The 19,596-nt window shown below is 40.7% G+C and overlaps 1 protein-coding gene across 1 annotated transcript in view; it reads left to right on the forward strand.

Moving 5' to 3' along the window:
• The first annotated feature begins 1,194 nt into the window (after window positions 1–1,194).
• Window positions 1,195–19,596, forward strand: part of LOC115627911 (carbonic anhydrase-related protein 10) — a 53,247-nt gene continuing 34,845 nt past the window's right edge. Inside the window, exon 1 of the mRNA XM_030523806.1 lies at window positions 1,195–1,306. Within this exon, the coding sequence (XP_030379666.1) occupies window positions 1,249–1,306 (58 nt within the window). The 5' untranslated portion in view covers window positions 1,195–1,248. The remainder of the gene's footprint in view (window positions 1,307–19,596) is intronic.

The raw sequence follows: 19,596 nt of genomic DNA on the forward strand, positions 1-19,596 counted from the left end.
ACAATTTCTGAACTGCTTGGGGCTTTGGTGAATGTCTTTGGTCTGCAAAAAATTGGAAATACTTTTGAAACTTTAGCAAAAGCATTCATGCAAAAGTGCAGGGCTAGTTCCTCGCCTGCTTCACCCTCCTGCCTGCTGTCCCCGATACACAATTGCTCGCCGTTCGCCCACGGCAGCAACTGCTTGACGACTTTACCAAGCGCTGCCGCTTTAGTGCAAGCTAATTACAAAAAGTGAAAACACAATTCATTTTCCTTGTGGTTTATGCCTTTTCTTGTGCTTCTCTGCTCGCGCATTCTATAATTTCCTCCTCCCCACACCACCAGACATCAGTGGACACCACCTCCTCAGCACCTCCTCACCACCTCTCTTCATCATCCCATGCGCGCTCATACCACGCATCATTTGGCTGGCGGCCATGCCGCGTGCTTCTTGCAGCGCTATAAAAATGTTTATGGCTGACGTTTGTTGCCATAAACTTTCAAGTTGACGTTGCTACTGTGCTACGATTACAGTCAAGATGTTGTAGTTGTTGTTGCTGTGTTGTTGGTGCTACTAGCAGGCAGAAGGTCAGGCACTCGCTGGCTGTCTGGGCCATTGTTATGCCCATGTGTGAGTGTGTCGGACTCTCGGCTAGCGCCGTGCCCTCGTAATACTACTGTTAATAGCATTTGTAGCGTTGCACGGCAAAGTGCATTCCCCTTCCACGCCACAAAACTGACTGCCCTGACGCTCGACTCTGACGTAATTTTTCTATTTATGCCAAGCCCAGGGCGCGTTGAAAGTCGAAGTCGCCTGTTCATGTTCTGGCCAGCGTGCACATTTCTAATATAAACTAATAGTTTTAATTAATTTAAGTTTGTGCTCTATGTTTTTCTCCCACACACGCACACACACAAGTATATAAATATATACATACTCTCTCCTTCTAATTCTCCGCCTTACCTTCACTGTCTTTCACAATTCTGCTCTGTTCTTTTATTGCAGCTCGAACGCAATTACGCATACGCCACGTGGCACGTCAGCGCAAAATGCCAGGCGCCTTTTAAATTTTGCTCCACTGAGCGCGGCAAGTGACGCGGCACAATGTGTGGCAGCGTCACGGCTGCATAGCTGTTAGAACTCGACGCGCCCGTGCCCCACCTCGTCACTCTCCAACGGCCTCCACCTGCTGAAGCTGCCGCTGCTGCTCCTGCTGCTGCACTGACATTATCCAGAAGCAAGTTGCATAACTCAAGCTGATGAAATATGGAGCTGCTGCAGGCGCTTTGTTGCACATTTCTGTTGCTCTTAGCGAGAATGCAAGGTAAGTAGCGTACGGGGCTGTAGGGCTGTAGCTCTGTAAGGGGGGTGGGGTGTTTTGCAGGCGTCAAGTGGCGAAAATTTGTTGAAATTAAAAGCAAAAAAACAGAAAAAAATGGGGAAAAAATGAAAATGAAAACAGAAAGTACAAGAAGGAGAAGAAAGGAAAGCGCGTGCTTGGGAGGTGTTGACTTTGATTTAGTGCCCGCGGCGTCTTAACTGCGCATTGATGGAGTCCTAAATTGAAATTACACATACAAAATGTTTGCGGAATGGTGGCTGATGGCTGCTGGCTGCTGGTTGAAGACTGAAGGCTGAAGGCTGCTAGCTTGGGGCTGGAGGTTGCTTTTTGGGGTCAGTGTCGAGTAGGTTGAGAGTTTTGGTAGGTTGGGGCAAACGATGTCAACGGCGCGGTCATATGCAAATGCAAGAGCGTGACACGCGCTTGCATAACTTGTGTGTTGACAGGAACAGCAACAAAAACAAGAACAAGAACAACAGCGCCTTCATGTCAAGTCCTTTGTGTTGTGTCAAACAAGTTGAGCGCATTGATAAGTTTGTGCACCTGCAGGTGTATGTCTATCTCTCTCTCTCTCGCTCTGTGTGTGTGTGTGTGTGTGTGTGTGTGTGTGTGTGTGTGTGTGCATACATTGTGCTTATCTGTGCACTGCATCTGCGCGCATGGTCCGCTGCACACTAAATTGTTGTCTGCCACAATCTTCAAGTCCATAAATTTCACATTAATTAGAGCAGTTCCACTTGCACTTGCACTTGCACTTGGACTCTTCAGATGCACTTCCACTTCCATTTCCACTTGCAACAACATACACATATACAAAAAAATAAATAAATAAAAAGCTCGCGACAAGCAGCTACAGAAGGAAAACTGCTACAAAAGCAAAACAAACAAAAACAAAAAAAAGAAACGGAAAAAATTACCAAAAACTTTGCACATTAATCGAGGCTACTTTACGCGCCTTTTTAGTTTCTTGCCCAAATAAAAAGTAATTGCACAAAAATAAAGTTGCAGCTTCTGTGCTGCCTAAGACCTGCAACAATGCAGTTGCGATTGTATCTAAGTGTACACCGAAGAAAGAGAACAGTAACGAATTATACAGTGGCAGAAATACTTGTATATATTTTTAAAAAACATTGATATACAAACAGGGGTTCAGGTCAGTTAATTCCAAGGACTCACAAACAAGTTGCTATTCAGAAAATGCAAAAATGTGGCTTGTTTATTTTAAAAATGGAAGTATGCTAAATAATTGAGGGAAAGAACTGAACAATATTTATAAGGATAAGTATTTTCTTATTGTAATACAGAAAACAAATGTACACTTACAAACAGAAACAGATTCAAAAGTACAAGTATTTTCCAAACCATCCTTAATGTTAACTTTCAACTGCAGAAACTAAATATAGTGGATTATTTTAGAATTGATTATCATTGATTTAGAATAGTTAAGCAATTTCAAACTAAGCTATACTTAATTTAAACTCATATTTGTAAGAAATATATAATTTCGATAGATTTTTAAGCTTCACACACACCTTCATCGTTTAAATATTCCATTGAAAAGCTGTGGAATGCTAGTATGATGAGACGCTTTCAAAATATTTTGTTCGCAGTGTATTTATATAAAACATAATAAATATAACAAATAGGCTACGCAAGCAAAAGTAATTTATTTATATGTATTTTTGTATGTTTATGTCGCAAGTCGACGGACGGATAATCCGAGATGTATAAATAGTTAGCAGTCCTGTTGATGCTGACTACAAAGTTTAGTCCTTTTATTATGCAGCGCGTAAACATTTTGATAGTTTGACATATGATTGCCAGTTATACGCATAAAATTATTAGTTCCACGAACTACTTCAAGTGCAACATTAAAAAATGTGGAAACTGCAACTACTACTTCAACTCTTGCAACCTGTAATTTCAACTTTTGAAACGCATTAAAAAACTCACTTGTCTCTCCCACTACCACTCTCTGTCTGCCTGCCTGCCTGCCTGCCTGTCTGCCGTTCTGCCCGCATGTCTGTCTCTGTGTTTCGCTCTTAAACTTGGCAAAGCAGAAAAATTGCAACTACTAAACATTTATTCAAAACGCCATTTACCGAACGCGTTGGCCAGGCGCCTCAAAGTATGCAACGAAACGGATCCGGCTGACTTGACTGCTTTTAAAGACGGCTCGCGTTGGCCAACGGCCGCACAATTTCAGCGAGCAGTAGTAGCACCAGCATACAATAAAAAAAACATAAAAATAAAACGAAAAAAATGCAACAAAAATGCAAAAAAAATTTCATGCAATAAATTCACGTTGAAATTTTGCAATAGTTGCGTTTGCGTCCCTTCTGCCGTCTCCTCTCGGACGTTGCTTGCGGGCAGGCAGATCAAGAAATAAAACAGGCAACAGCATTGAAGACGCGTCTGGAGTTGGTCTGGAATGGTCGCCGTTGCACTGCCACTGCAACTGCTGCTTTTACCTTTGCTACAGCTTCTGCTACTGCCACTGCCACAGGGACTGCCACTGCCACTGCTAGGGGCTCGGGTACGGGTACGGACACGGGCACTGTTAAGTAAACTTTGGGCCGTGCAAGAAGACGCGTTACCTTTTCCGTCTTCGTCTTCGTCTTCGTCTGCATCGTCTTCTTCTACTTTTGTTTGATAAGGACTCTCGGCACTTTGGAGGACTATCTGCTGGCGCACGTTGCAGTGCTTAGTGCGCTTTGTTTGTGTGCCTTTAGATTAAACTAAACATAAATTTTATGGACGATAAATCAGCCGTAAGCGTCCAATGAAGCAGCGTCAGCTTCAACGTCGCTGCCTCTGTCTCTGGCTCTGTCTCTGCCCCCACTTTATCTGCTTTTTTTTATATTTATTAATACCCTAACGAAAGGTACCATTGGGTTGATGCCTTTAACTCATCAAAGAAGGGTATTCAATTTAGTTTTTCGAATATCTGAGAAGTGATCTTTCAGTGCCAACACACGCCTAATAATAAAATATTCAGAAGGTTATACTATAGTATGTACTATTAATATTAATTAAGAATAGTTTTAATAACCAATAATCAGCAAGGACCTTGCTGATTTTTCGGTTCCCATTTTTTATTCCGACTCAAAATGTTGTATATTTTATTTCAACTGGGATAAGTTTTGTCTCTCACTCGAAATTCATTTCAAATATGCCAACATTTTATAATAAAGAAAGAAACTGCTTTCATTTTAATGAAATTGCTTTCAATTAAGTTTGTTCACAACTTAGGTTATTATAGATTGAAATCGTGTTGCATATATCATTCCACTTGAAGGGCTATGCGTGTTGTAACCTATCTCTTTAGTAGAGCTCATGTACAACAATCAAACCCACATTTTTTTTACCAATACTTTATCAATCATTTTTATATTCATACTATAAAATATATCTAATCTATATATGCAATCCCAATTGACATCAGCGAGAAAATAAATATGTTATGTAAATATAAATTAAAGACAAATAAACTCTATATATCAATTTTATCTCAATACTCCTCTGTTGCATTTTTATAGTAATATAACGCTTATGATATAAAATTCAAAATTCAGCTATTGAATATGTACATTTTTGTATATAATGGTGTGCACATATACATGTATGCATGCTATAAGTACATGTCTATATATGTTGTGTGATTTATGAAAATGTATCTTCTGAATTATTATTAACTGGCTTCTCATTTGTATTAAGTTTATAATTGCAAAATAAATCATATACTTCTAAAATAGAACTAAGAAATATCATTTTTAATTATGGAAATTCGTTTTTGGCCATCTTTCTAACGCAATGACTTAAACATAATTTCGAGTGTGAAAAGTCAGGGTATTCGAAGTTTGGGGCGACAGAAGAAGCATTTCACCATATCTATGTGGTTTTTCGGTTTTGTTTGCTCGCCAGGTGGCGCAGCTGCAGCGCTCATGTGGGAAATCAACAGAGTAGCGTGCACGGTCAAGTTGTTTGCCTGTTTACCTGTTTGAGCCTTTGTCCGTTTGCAGGCGCTTAATAAATTAATTTTGAGTGCATAAAAGGACAGACGAGCACAATACTTGTAGATGGTCTGGGAAGCGAACAGGTAGTCTGCTATATTTGTAATATATGTACATATGTATATAATTTGTGTATGCCTACAAGTATGTAAGAAGAGAAATGCATTAAATGCTGTGCACTTTTCATTTACACTGTAACTGGCGCTCATTGAATGCATGAGAAATCGATAACAGTGGACGGTAGCAACAAATATTGAAACTCAGGCAAACGTTTTGTGAAAATTCATCTAGCCATTCACCTCCCCCGCCTTCCCATACCCTGCCCGCCACTCTCCACTCTCCACTCTGCACTCACTACTATGCAGGGTAACGTAAATGAAATGAAATTGAAGCAAAAATTTCAGCAATGATTTGCTTTAGTGCTGCTGCTGCCTGCCACTTTAGTGCCTCCCGTCTGCTGTCTGTTACCGCCACTGGTACTGCTACAGCTACAGCTACTGCTACTGTTGGTGCCACGGCCACTGCCACTGCCACTGCTCCTGTTCTTCTGTTTCTACTGCCTGCCTGCCTGCCTGCCTGCACTGCTGCCATTGCCGAAAATATACAAAAATATATTGCTGCTGAGGCTAAAACCGAGGCCGGCAACTCATTCACTCACTCGCTCAGTTGCTGACTCACTCGCCTGCCCCGTAATGTGGCACGTAGCAAGCACACATACACACACATATATAAAAAATATACAAATGTACGTGTGTGTGTGTGTGTGTGTGTGTGTGTTGCCGCTTTAAGCTTCAGCTTGCATTTTTAGCTCTAAAATTCCTTGCTGGATCCCGAGTAAGATCAGGAGCGTTAGATGCAAACTTTGTTTTTGTTATGCTGCAATAGTAGTAGTCGCAGTTACAACACACGCACACACACACACACACACACACTCACTCTCTCACATCAACGGGGTCACTGTTAATGCCAAATTAAGTTGGCCAGGCAGAGATATAGACAGAGGCGCTCGAGCCCGCTCACTTGGCATATGGCTCGCATTTTTCCTTGGCCATTGATTTTCGCTTTTAAGCATAAGTATGAATATTTAACCACCTTGCTCACACAATTCTCCCTACCTCTCTAGCTCCCTCCCTCCCGCGCCATCGCATCCTGTTTACTCATCCCCCACAGAGGCATCGCACAGATATCGTCTGCCTGCATTCATATATTTGTACACGTGCATATCTGTGTGTGTAAATGAAAATTCAATTTCATATGGAAATTTCATGTTGCTCTGCTTCGCTTTTATTTTTGTTTTTCAACGTATCTTTCTTGTACTCAAAAATGTGCACTATGTTGTTGTATTATTGTTGTTGTGGTTGTTGTTGTTGGCACAAACGCCACTGCCCGCCGCTCCTGTTTTGTTAGCGTCTGTGTGTTGCATTTAAAAGCATTTTGATTGTATGTAGTATGGCAAATGGAAATATGATTGCTTAAGCCGTTTAGGGCCCCACATACTTGTAAGCAGCAGAAGCAACAACAACAGCAACAACAACAACAGTTGTAGACCCAGACTTTTATATCAAAATGCAAAGTGAGAAAATGCAAGAGCAAATTTGCACACTTTTTCAAGCCGTAAGTTAGGACTGCAACTCGTTATTCAATCTATTTATTAAAAATATGCTGTTTTCATTATTTAAAGGAGACAAGAAGTGTTGTTTGACATTTATGTGGATATATACGAGACTACGATGCATGCATACAAACACACATCTGCCATTGGTATTGAATGGGCTTCCAGTTGAATATTTGAATCCTTTCGCCTATTCGCCCTTGATCGAATTTCAAAAAAGCATTTATAGTTGGCAATTATATGGAAATTGGTGTGAGGGCAAGTAAGCCCTTTGGTAGCCATGAATCAAAATCTATATGCACAGTTCACAACAACAAAAAACTCTAGCCCTTCATAGGTGTTTCATGTTTAAAAGGGGCAACTTATGAAGGCTGCAATCAACATGTGTGGCTCGTTGGAGGAATTGATCAGTCACTGTCAACTGTTATGAAAATTCTGAAAAGGAATTACTGAATTAAGTCGATTTTTATTTTGGAGAATACCTCATGTATCTTGTACTCCCTCTGGGTAACTTATGTGCCATAAAGATTAATCTGCAGATTCGTACCAACAACTTTTGTATTGAGTGATGAGTAAGAGAGAAAAATAATTGGTCTACGAGACTGAAATTCTCAATATAATTAATCGTATTTGTTATTTAATGTGAAGCCTGTATACCTGAACTCAATGAATATATTTTTATTGGATTATTTAATATACTTGTAGTTTGCAATTATTTCCGACAATTTTCCACTTAACTCAATATTTAAAGAGTCGCTTTAGATATTAGATAACCATTTTCATTTTAATTTCATTGAACATCCGCTTTTTTGGCATGCCCCTGTGAGTTTAGATGAATGTTTTATTAGCTTACGTTTAGTGGCTATGGGGTGTAGCTCGCCCTGCACGTTTTTACATTAAATGGTTGCAGTTCATTTCATTTCAAACACGGTCCCGGGAGAATGGCTCAGCACGTCTCTGCTCATGCATGCTCAATAATACTCGATAGACATATAAAACAATGACGATGAGCATAACATAATTTCCAACACTTAAGCATGGTCAACAGTGCATGGGAACTATAGTCGTGCTGCCACCAATGTCCGGCGCTAGCTGGACGACATTTTTCACAGCGGAAGCTCCCATTCCTTTCCGCCAACCATAACCATTCCAATGAGCAGTTTTATTCACAGCTGCTGCTCTTAGCCACCGGCCTTGCAGTTTTACGCTTCAATTGTTTTCAAACAGATTTCAATCTGTTTTTGCTGTCTTGCGTTGTCTTTGGATATTCCCTACATCCGGATAATAGAGAGGCATCTTCGCTTTCTTTTAATATATGTAACAGTTTGCAGTTTCTTTATGGAAACAAATATAATCTTTCCGTTAAGCCCACAGACTTATTATTAGTTAATACACTTAGCTTTAGGTTGCGGAACTGATTAAAAAATTCTCCCATTAAAAGAAAATCTAAGACTGTTTAACATTTATATTGAGAGGAATATTCCAATTTTTATTTAGTTTTATTTTATTTTGCAACAAACTTTGTAGCCGAATCGGCCGAGTATGTCATATGAAGTATTGACAAAGAATATTTCCATAACTGGTGCAGAGTATTTCGCAGTTGCCTAACACTTCCTTGCTCGCTTTTTTGCTCTATTTTTAGTTTTTGCTTTTATTCTTGTGGCCATGCTTTTGTTTCATTGTTACCATAAGTCGTTGTGGCCATTGTTATTGTTGTCGCGACTTTTGGTCGCTTCTCATCATCGTCATCATCATTATCATCATCATTGGCATTTTGTGCTTTCAATTTGTGGCCCCATTGAAAATGGTTGCGATAAAAACGGTAATGAAAAATGTGCTGATCTTTTCCTTTTCCCATTTTTTTGTCTTTGGCATCTTGGCACAATGAAAATTAGCAGCACAAATAATCAAGTGCAGTTTTAATTTGCACAATGGTTGGGCAACCGCCCCCTGCTGCGCATTTGAAACAAAGGACACAGACATCTACACACAAACACACCCGCAATAGACAATGGGAGGGCGAACGCCTTGGGCGGTTCTGCCGACCATTTCTGTTCTGCTGGACTGGACTGAACTGGACTCGAGTCGGGTCGAGTCGACTGGAGTTGGCCCTGTGGTCACAAATAATTGGCCAGCGTTTGACGTTTAAATTTTATTGAATGGCAGCTGCAATTGGCAGCCATCTGGGCCGTCCTGCCTCGCCTTGTCTCGCCTCGCCTTGCCTCGCCTAGCCTTTGCATTTCCTTCTCGGGTTCGTCTACTGTTCTACGTTATTTTTTTTCCCATGTTGGTTGCTGCAGCACTAAGCCCATTTAATAGTTGGCACAGCCATAAAGCACTCAAACAATGGGAAAAACTTGCATAATTCTTTTCTGCTCTCTCGCCTCGCCCATTCGTTCGTTTCGGTCGCTCATCGATGCGTTTGCAATGCAAAAGTTTGCTAATAAATACCACGCCAGACATAATAACTTCCTTCGATTTTTCTGCGGCTCTTGCCTTACTTGTTGTTGTTTTTGCTGGTGTGTTTTTTGGGGCTACATTGTTTTATGCCCATTGGCATTGTTTGCGGCCATTTGGCGCTCTTAATGGCCAGAATTTTTGCAATTTTTCTACGCGCATAAATTTTCTATCGGGATGGGATGGGGGATGTTCCAAAATCACATGTGTGCAGATTATTTACGGCTCATTTGGGCCTCCAGTCAACGTGTGTGTATGGGCGTGGATGTGTGTGGGTGTGGGTGTGGGTGTGCGTGTACATGTGTGCGTGTGTGTAAGCGAGGGCTTGCGCTAATTCTATTGGTGAGCATTTTACGCTTAATTTGATTTTGATAACTTGTTAGGTTAGTCGATGGCCACATTACGCATACGCCATGTGTGGCACCTGTTGTCTGTCTGCCTATGCGAGTGAGTGAGTGTGTGTGTGTGTGTGTGGGTGTGTCTGTGTACATGGGTGTGTTTGTTTACCGTTGGCGCCACTTTTGTCGCTTTGCATCATTTGGCGGGCAGTTGAGAATGCAATGCCCGCCGCCCCTCCCCTAAAGCAGGCACAACAATTTTGAGCTCTTAGCCAGACGCCCGCTTCAACAAAAAGGTTTGCCACCAGGGCAACAAAAATAATAGCAACAACAACAAAAACAAAAGCGTGTGCTGGCACAAATAAAAGCAAAACAGAAAGAACGGCAACAACAGCAACGCCCCGCAAATAACAATAATAATCATAATAAAAGTAGCCGAAAAGAAGACGAACAGCAAAATATTTGTCGAGGCAGAACAGAGCAGAACAGAACAGAACAGAACAGAACAGAACAAAATAAAGCACAAATGGTAGGAGAACAATAAGCAGAGGCAGAAGAATGTGGCAGCCATAGCGAAATCCAAAGTGACATTGATACGCGTGCGTGCAGCTAAAATTTTATGGCCAAACATTCAACATTTGCTGAATGTGCCGCACAGGTGACGGCAAATTGATGCTGTTATTGTCAAGCGACTGTGTGGGTGTGTGTTATGGTATCGTCCTGTGTCTTCTGTAAGTACGAGTATGCGTTTATGTGCGAGTGTGTGTGTGTGCGTGTATGTGTTGAGTAGCAAAACGCCAAACACTGTCGCTTGTCAGGCATCGCCATTGAATGCAACGACGGCGGGACGATGTCGACGGCTGTCATGTCAGGCGGCCATAATCATTGACATTCATACATAATGGACTCATTGATATTCGTAGCGTAGGGAACAGCAATGGGGAGCACCAAATCAACAACAACAACAACAACAAAAACAAAAACAAGTTCAACAGCAGAAACAGCAGAAGGAACAGCAACAAACAGCGGCAAAGTGGTTATGACTTTTTGGCCTGGCTTACAAAAGCGTGCGAGACAATGTGGCTAGCTGAGGATACCACTGCCACCACCGCAACTGCCCTCCACTGCCGGCCCTCCTTTCTGGCCGGCCCTCGCCCATCTCTAATATGGACATGCACTGGCCGTTTATTGCTTTTGCCTCGCCATCTACATCTACATCGCCATCGCCATCGCCAACAACAACTATGGCGTTGGGGTCATAACAGTAATTGCCAACAAAACGTGTGATTAACCTGACAATACACATTCCGACACTCACACACGCACACACACATAGAGGGCATTGCATGTGCACAGTTACAGTCGAAACGCCAACGCCAACACGCCCACATTTCATTTGACCTTGCGCGTGAGGCCATCGTCGCCATATCGACGGACAAGCGACACTGCCAAAGCATTTTGGCCACACTTCGCTGGACTTTAGCCTCTATACGAGCATGTGTCTGGTGTACGTGTCTGCTGATCGCTTAGCAGTGACAAGACCAAATTATCAGCATCTACTCGTACATTTGCCACACAATCTGCGCAGAGAAACGTTTAAATGTTTCCATAATATTGAGCTCTGCAGTCGAATTACAGTCAATCTACTCGATTTCATATAATAAGTAGCTTGTAGTTAGTTATTGGGTATGCGGATTAGTCAGTCACATCTATAATTTATCGGCAACTCTTTAAATGCTAAACCAGCTAAGGCAGGTATAGAAAAGTCTACACTGATCGAGGCAAGGAACATGGGTTTAATTTGCATTCTTTTTTGTATGAGAATAATTGAATCTTGTCTCGAAGTTCCATTTTTAGAATATGATATTACGTTGTTAAAAATAATGTTGAAATATTATGCAAGATATATTTATTATTACATGATAATGGCATAAATAGTATTGTATTTCATTCTGAGAAGATACATGGAATTTTGGACTCTGAACATTAAATATGAGTATTCGTGGTAAAAGCACTCTAATATATATATTTTTAATTTATTATTTTTATTTCTCTTAGAATTGTCATTGCTTGTTTAATGATTTTAGAATACATTTGTTATTTAAAAATTTTATTGATACAAAAATTATTTGTATTTTATACAGAGAATATGTTACGAGCAATTCCTGAGAATAGTTTTCTTTTAATTCGAAAGGAGAAGAACACGAATCCAGAGCTGAAGCTTCATAAGTGCTCCAGTTATTTCCTAAATAAACATATTATTAGGCTTAGAAATTAAAAACAAGAACTAGTTAGGTCGATGAGTAATGCATGTTGGAACGGTTTCCTCCATCCTTAAAATATGCATAATTACTTTCGTATCTAATATTGATATTTTGTTAGCCTAATTGTGGTCTGACATTTGTTCTGACAACTCCCTCATATGTATTTATAAACACTATTAATTGTTATTTGATTAAATTATGAGCAACTCGAAGCACATTTATTTACAAAGTCGTACTCATGTTTGCATTTCATGTTGCACGCATCTTTCATCAGCAGCCCCAATCGAACTGAAATCAAGACATGTCGAACGACAGCTGCTGACTACCTTGCTCATGAATTATGAATGGCCACAAAATATTTTGTTTAATTGGGAGTGCAATGAATTCATTTACCACATGCTCGACTCGCCTCACATGTCTGTCGAGCCCTATGTGTCTGTCTGGCGTTATTTTTCTGTATGTGTGTGTGTGTGTGTGGTTTTATTATTATTATTATTTTTGTTTTTTTTGGCTAGCACACCCAATGCCGAAGTCAATCAGTAAAATACTTATGTACCAGTATTTTTGTTTTTGTAGCAGACATGGGCAGGCGGCGACGATGACGGTGCCGACGGTGTTGGCGCCCAGGCGTTGACGGCCACGTCAATGACTTTTGAACTTTTTGGCTAATTTAACTTTCGCTGGGGCTGTCTGTGGGCCACTTGGCTGACTGTTCACTGTTGACTGCTGCTGCTGCTGCTACTGGCTAGAGACACGTGATGAAATAAAATCGCGCAAATTAAATAAAGTTCAGTAGATTTGGGGTCGCGCATTAATTATATTTTTTCAATAATTTTTAAGCTTCCAAGGAGGAGCTTGGGTTTTATTCAGTATTTTAGGATTCGTTTTATTTTTAGAGCACAACTTTGCTGAGTTCTCAGATTCAGAAAAATAATAAAATATATTGATATTAAAAAAAGAAATTTTTATAAAATTTTTTTAGCTATTATTATTGTTTGTTGTCTTCGATAGCCTATTAACATATATTATTATTATTTAAATGTCAGGTAAAATGTACTTTTAATGCAAGATTTAACAATACATTGTCTTATTGAGAGTAAAGATTACTTAGATGGCTTAGTCTGATAACATGATTTTATTTGGATATTATTTTTTGCATTAAGAATGACAATCCTTCGCAAATCCCATTTCTGTTCAAAAATATAATTTTCAAAATAAAGACCCATACTTAACTGGACCTCACAATGCTTATTCGGTATTCGCGGTATCTCTTATAATTCAGTTTTAATCTTGACGGAAATGCTTGCCACTTACACATCCAGAGCAGACCACCTGAAGCTCATTACGATTTCTACCCTTCCAGTCACGTCAATTGCCCATCTCTTGTCTCCTTCAACAGCGGCTCACCTGCCACTCCCGCCCCTCCGACCGATTGGTCTGAAGTGACGTAAACGTCACTCACTCAACAAGCAAATCACTCAAGAGGGATCAACAAATTTGGGCTTTGATTTTCAACCGACAAATTATTGAGCATTTGTAGACAGCCGAAGGCGTGACTGTCGAGCTGGCTCGCTGACTCGCTGACACGCTGACTTGGTAGACGGTGGCGTTGCAGGATTGCCGCCTGGAGGGGATGGGTGGTTGCCAGCGGGGGCACGGACGCTCTGCTTGTTATGTTTTTATATTTAGAGCAGCTCGTTTGTCGGAGTGGCAAGCAGAAAGCAGCCTTAAGTTAGCTTAAAAAGGCTTAAAATGAAAGCGTTGCCAAGTCGACTGTGGGTGAGCAAATACAATTTACAGTTGCTTTGTGTATGTGTGCGTGTGTGCCTCCAAACATTTTCGCATTTTATAAACTAATTTTCATGAAAATTGTGGAAAGCTTGGCATTGGTGTTGGCGTTGGCGTTGGCGGTGGCAGCAAAGCGAAGCAAATCAAATGAAAGACCACAAATGTCTGCTGCGAATTTTCCAAAGCAGACAAACTCTCATGCGTGTGTGCTCGAATATGTACTCGGACGAGTATGTGTGAATGTCTGTATGTTCGTGCCTAGTTTGCTTTGCCAAAGTCAAAGCAGACGCACGCACAAAATGGACAAATGGACAAAAGGGGACAGACAGCACGGACAACTTGCTTGGCCACATTTTTCTGTTTCGTTTTTTTCGTTTTTTTTTTTCTAAAATATATATGTATTCCTTTTTTTTGGACGTGCAACAATTTCGTATATTTTTTATTACTTTACTTCCTTTCTGGGGCAGCAGTAACTTTTTAACTTTTCAGCGCCTTTGCTTGTCTAAATTAAAATTAATACGAAGACTAGTCTCCATCTCTCCCTCGCTCCCTTTGCGCCTACAAACGTCCAAGTAGTTTGTGAGGCAGCCACTTTATCGGACTGCAGTCGACTTGCGTGCGCCCCAAAAAGCATGCTATAGTTTTTGCTTCGACTGCATGTCACTTGCATTGGGGCTGTGGTGGAGCCGGGATCGGGGGTCTAATAAAATTGCCGAGTACGTTTTGTAAAAATGCCAAAATTTGCTTGAGAAAATTTGCAACTTCCGGCACGAATGGCAATAGCAACAAAAACAACAACAACAGTACAGCCTCAAACCTGCTGCCTAGTTCTTGTTGTTGTGTTTGTTTGGTTAAAAAAAAAAATGAAAGAAAACGGTAACTAGCCAAAGTTGAGTTTAGCATGCAAAACATGTGTACAATTGGGCGGTGCAGAGAGCACAAAAAAGGATTTTGCTTTCGGGCCACAGCTGCCCAAACGACTCTGCAAACCGAACAGGGGACGAGAATGAGGTTGCGCCTTAGTCTGAATCTGAGTCTGACGACTGTGAACTGCGGACTGTAAACTGAGGACTAAGACTCGTGTCTTGGCCTTTGACTGGGAATTCGGCAAGCAAGCGAAGTGGCCGGCCAGTTATGCTTCGTTGGCCAAATTTAATAGCAATGCGATTTGATTTCGAGTGTGTGCACTCGAAAAAATCAAATATCAAACCAATTTTGCACTCATGTGTAGAAAACTGTTGCAACAAAATGGGGTCATCTACGGTTTGTTTTTTTTTTTCTTTTAAATAATTCACCTTTGATTATCCGAACATAGAACAAGAATGCATAATACATGAATACAAGAATAAGATCACATTGAAAGGAGTTGGGTATTGATGTCTAGTAGACATACTTTAAAATAATGATACTTCCTATTCTAGTCTGCTGGCCAGATAAATGAATGAAATATTTTTAATAAACGAGAAATATTTGAACTGTAAAATATATGAAACATTTTTCTAGTTTCTTTAAAAAAATTTAGCTGGCGTTGTTTTATTTTAGGATAACTTGCTCTAGAAATGGGTATACGAGTAATAGTATTTTCCGCAGTGTAGGTGTGTGTTGTCGTGTGTGCTGTTTGGATGCGCCGTTACGTTTGATTGTGTAGAAAAGCAAATATTGTAAATTTCACTTTTTGGGGTGCGGCAGGAAAACATGGAAAATGCATTTGTACAACAACTATTTAGAGCAACAACCACAAGTGAAACGAGAGCAATGTGTAAACATATGTCTTAGCGCGCCATTACCAAGACATGCTTCTAAGTAGTCAGCTTACATGCCCAAAGAGGACCTTGGCGCAAATTTCAAACAAAATGCGGCCAAAATACTTGCAATTTATTTGAAATCATCATTAGGCGGATGGATATGGCGGGCTGTTGGACGATGTTATGTGGCTTGCCACCCAACAGCAAACAGCCTATTTAGGAAAGTTTGCAGCCACTATTGTGTGCAATCTACACACATTCTTCATTAGCTCGTTGGCACACATTTTTCTTCTAAGACACAAACACAACACAACAGAACACAACAGCAAAGACCCTGCAACTTTCAAGTTCGTCCTAAGAAAAGGGTCGCCACTTAACTACACGCGCATGCATTTAGATATATGTATGTATTCGTATTTGTGTGTGTGGGTCTGTGTGTGTGTGTGTGTAACTGCGCGCCCATGATAAATGAGCCATTGGCATTTATTTTCGTTTCAGTTTCGTTTCATTTCGTCGACATACCCAGTGTGTGGGTGGGGGGGGGGAAGGGGGAGAAATCGATGTTTGCTTATTTTTCAACGCGTCACAGAGCTTCTGAAAATTACATTAGCCAGCTTGGCTGTTAGTTCATCTAAGCGCACACAGGTGGCGCTAATGTGTTGCGCATTTTTCGCTCTTGTTGTTGCTGTTGCTGTTGCTCATCATGTGTGTATGTGTGCTTGTTTGTTTGTTTGTTTGCCTGTGCACCTTGAATGTTGATTTGTTGTTGAGGTACGGAAATTATGCCAATTTTTCCCATTTCGTTGCGTTTTCCTCTTTTATTTGGTGTGTGTGTGGTTTGTGTTGTTGTTGTATGTGGCAACGAATTGTGGTGCCATGGGCATGGGTCGCACACGACCTTGCGGCTTATTTATGGGATAGCGATGGCATGTCTGTACGTGTGTACTCGCATGTTTCAGTGTATAAGTGTGTTTGTAGGTGTGTGTGGGTTGTGCTCTACACAGGGCATGACTTTAAAATTAGATTTGTGCTTTGGCAAATATTTTGTGGAATGAGCGAACTAGGCTCGAATGCAACCAAATTAAAGACTAATAATTTGATTGGAAAATGGACGCTTATGCGTAAGCTAAATGGTTTATGGCTTACTATTTTTTGTTCCCATTCTAAGTATTATGAACTTTCGATTCAAATTCTTAACACAAATATAGCTAACACGTCAATGTATAGTAGTCTCAATCTCAATGAATGCTTGAATGTATCTCAAATTATACAGTTGTGTGTTTGTTTACATTTTAAGCTACTTTACTTCGAATTTTTGGCATTCATCTTACTATTTACTATTTGATTTTACTATTTACTTCTGATTTATATACTCGTATGTATGTGCCTTTGCATTTGAATTTAATTGTAATTCCCTTGAATTAAATTCAAATTGGACGCATATATATGCATGTAGCTCTAAGACTTTTATGATTCTTTGACGTTTTAAGTTAAATTTTAAAATGAATTGGCTGAGTTGCATACTCCTTATTTGCACATAAAAGTTGTATGTTTAGTGATGAGAAATTATACTTCTTAGCACGAATCTCTTTGTATTATTTAAATAGGATTCTCTAAAAGTCTCATTTAAATAATTCATGTGCGGAAACTGTAATAAATAGTACTAATAGCCTTTGGCAACTTCAATATTGGTTACTCATTTTTAAGCCAACGCTGTAGTCGGTGGTTGACTGCATCTGTTCTTCATTATGTAGTTATTTGTTGCTGTATTATAAGTTATGCATCGTCGCCTGAGCACAATCTTTTGTTTCAAAAGGCCCTCGAGCTCAGCTCTTCAATTTTCCAGGGAACAGACTGGCCGGAGCTGAGACTGCAGGAGCAACAGCTGCTTCAGTTTCAGCTTCAGCTTCTGCTGCAGCTCAGCAGCAACTTCAGCCAGAAACTTCAAAAGCCGCAACACGCTGAATGCGCTTTTAAAATGGTTATATTTAAAGTGGGCCGAGATCGGGACTGGCCAAAGCTACACAAAAATTAACAGAAGATAGACGGAGCAGGAGAGTGGCAATGAGTGAAAGTAGCAATGCAGCATAGTGGCAGCAACAGCAACAGCAACAGTAACAGCAACAAGGGCAACAACAATAAGCAACGTACTTAAAGTTTGTGCACCATTTCCACTTAGACTAATTAACTGCGCCTGTCACTTGATGTTGTCGTTCGTGTCGTCAGCGCAGAAGAGACACAGCAGAGGGAGCCAGGCGACAGGGCATGGGACTGCGATTGGCTTGTGAATGGGACTGGGAAAAGGACTGCGACTGCGACTGCGACTCGGACTAGGACTAGGACTGGGTGTAGAGAAGGTGGCTAATGGGAAGGGACTTGCAGCTACTGAGACTTGCCCGCCAGGCTATTGCAGGGTCTGTTGCTGCGGTCTTACGGTCATCCGGTCATCCGGTCATTCAACAACAGCAACAACAACAACAGCAGCAGCTGCAGCTGCAGCTAAGGAGAAGCAGAGGGGTGTGGAAGAAACATCATTAAAACGCTGCGGGCATTGGAAAGCAGTGCAAATGGGCGCGCTTAACTTTTCAGTGTTTGCGCTCTTGGTCACTTGGCAGTAGCAGTAGCAGCACAAGCAACAACAACAACAATAACAACATCAGTCGTAGGGGCAACAACAAATAGGGAAAAGTTGCTGGCACATTTGAGAGTGATAGGAAATGCCGAGCATGTGGCCAAGAGCAAAACTTCCACGGACTGTGGGCAGGCAAAGTGCATTACGAGTCCAACACCTGCAACAAGCGGCCTCTCGTTGTTTTTGCTGCTGCTGCTGCTGCTACTTCTGCTACACATTTTTGTGCCTTTTAATGTTTTGTCATTGCTCTTCATGTTGTTGTTGTTGTTGTTGTTGTTGTTGCTGCTGCCTGTGACCTGTAATGCTTTGCATTGTGTAACCTAAATGAGTAGAATGTGTAAAAGCAACTTGACAATAATGAGTGCACCAACAACAGCAGCAGCAGCGGCAGCAACAATAGCAACATGGCAACAGCAACCACCACAGCAAAGCCAACCGAATGCAACCACAGTGTTGCACATTTTGTCATGTGGCTGTATGCGAGTCAAGTTAAAATGGCGCACAAGTGCAAAGCGCAAGCCAAACAACGAAAAAGAACAATTTTCAGCAAGAAAAAGTCATGACAGCAACAACAGTCACAATAGCAATAGCAACAGTAACAGCAACAACAATTGTACACTCAACAACAAGAACAGGAGCGGTACACATTGAAAAACAAAAAACATCTACTTAATCATCAGAGAGAGAGAGAGAGAGAGAGGAAAGTTCTCTAATCTTATGTATGCGATGGTCCCAGCATTCTAAGATTAACTCTTAATGGGCTTACCAGAATCTACCAATATGCCAGCAATATGATTTCGATTGAGTCATTTTAAGTGTTGGTATAATTATATTATTTTGTGTACATATGTATGTAAAAAGCTAGAAAGCTTATTTAAAAAAAAAGTGAAGTGGAAATAACCATTTATAAGTTGTTCTTCTATTGGATAGATGTTCGTAAAACTTATAGATTTTTATATTCTAGTTTACTTGTTTTGGTTTATTTGAGTAATAGTTACTAGTACTGCTTTGTTAGCTCTTCCCCCTCACCACAAAAATGTAGATGCTCGGCCTCATTTCGGGCCTTAATTTTCATTATATTTCATGTCCACTCGAAAGGTAGTAAAAGATCTGAATTATCTGGATCGCATAAAATGAAAGCAGGCCAGATTGTATTATTAATGACGTTGTTCAACTTTGTGTCCAGTTATATTTGTATTTATAGCTCCAATTCAAATTCTGAAGTACGGGTATCGAAGTTAGAACAACCACAAAATAATCTCAGTGTAACTAGAGCTAGCACTCAAAGCAACAAGCAATGTGCAACTACAAGAGAAACGAAGCGAAGGCCGTAAGGCTAGATAGACAGACAGACAGACAGACAGACAGATAGACAAAGAGGCAGATAGTGGAGTCAGTTCCTCAGTCAGTCCCTCAGTCAGCC

Source organism: Scaptodrosophila lebanonensis, unplaced genomic scaffold (assembly GCF_003285725.1).
Source record: "Scaptodrosophila lebanonensis strain 11010-0011.00,11010-0021.00 unplaced genomic scaffold, SlebRS2 tig00000098-arrow-pilon, whole genome shotgun sequence".
Taxonomy (NCBI): domain Eukaryota; kingdom Metazoa; phylum Arthropoda; class Insecta; order Diptera; family Drosophilidae; genus Scaptodrosophila; species Scaptodrosophila lebanonensis.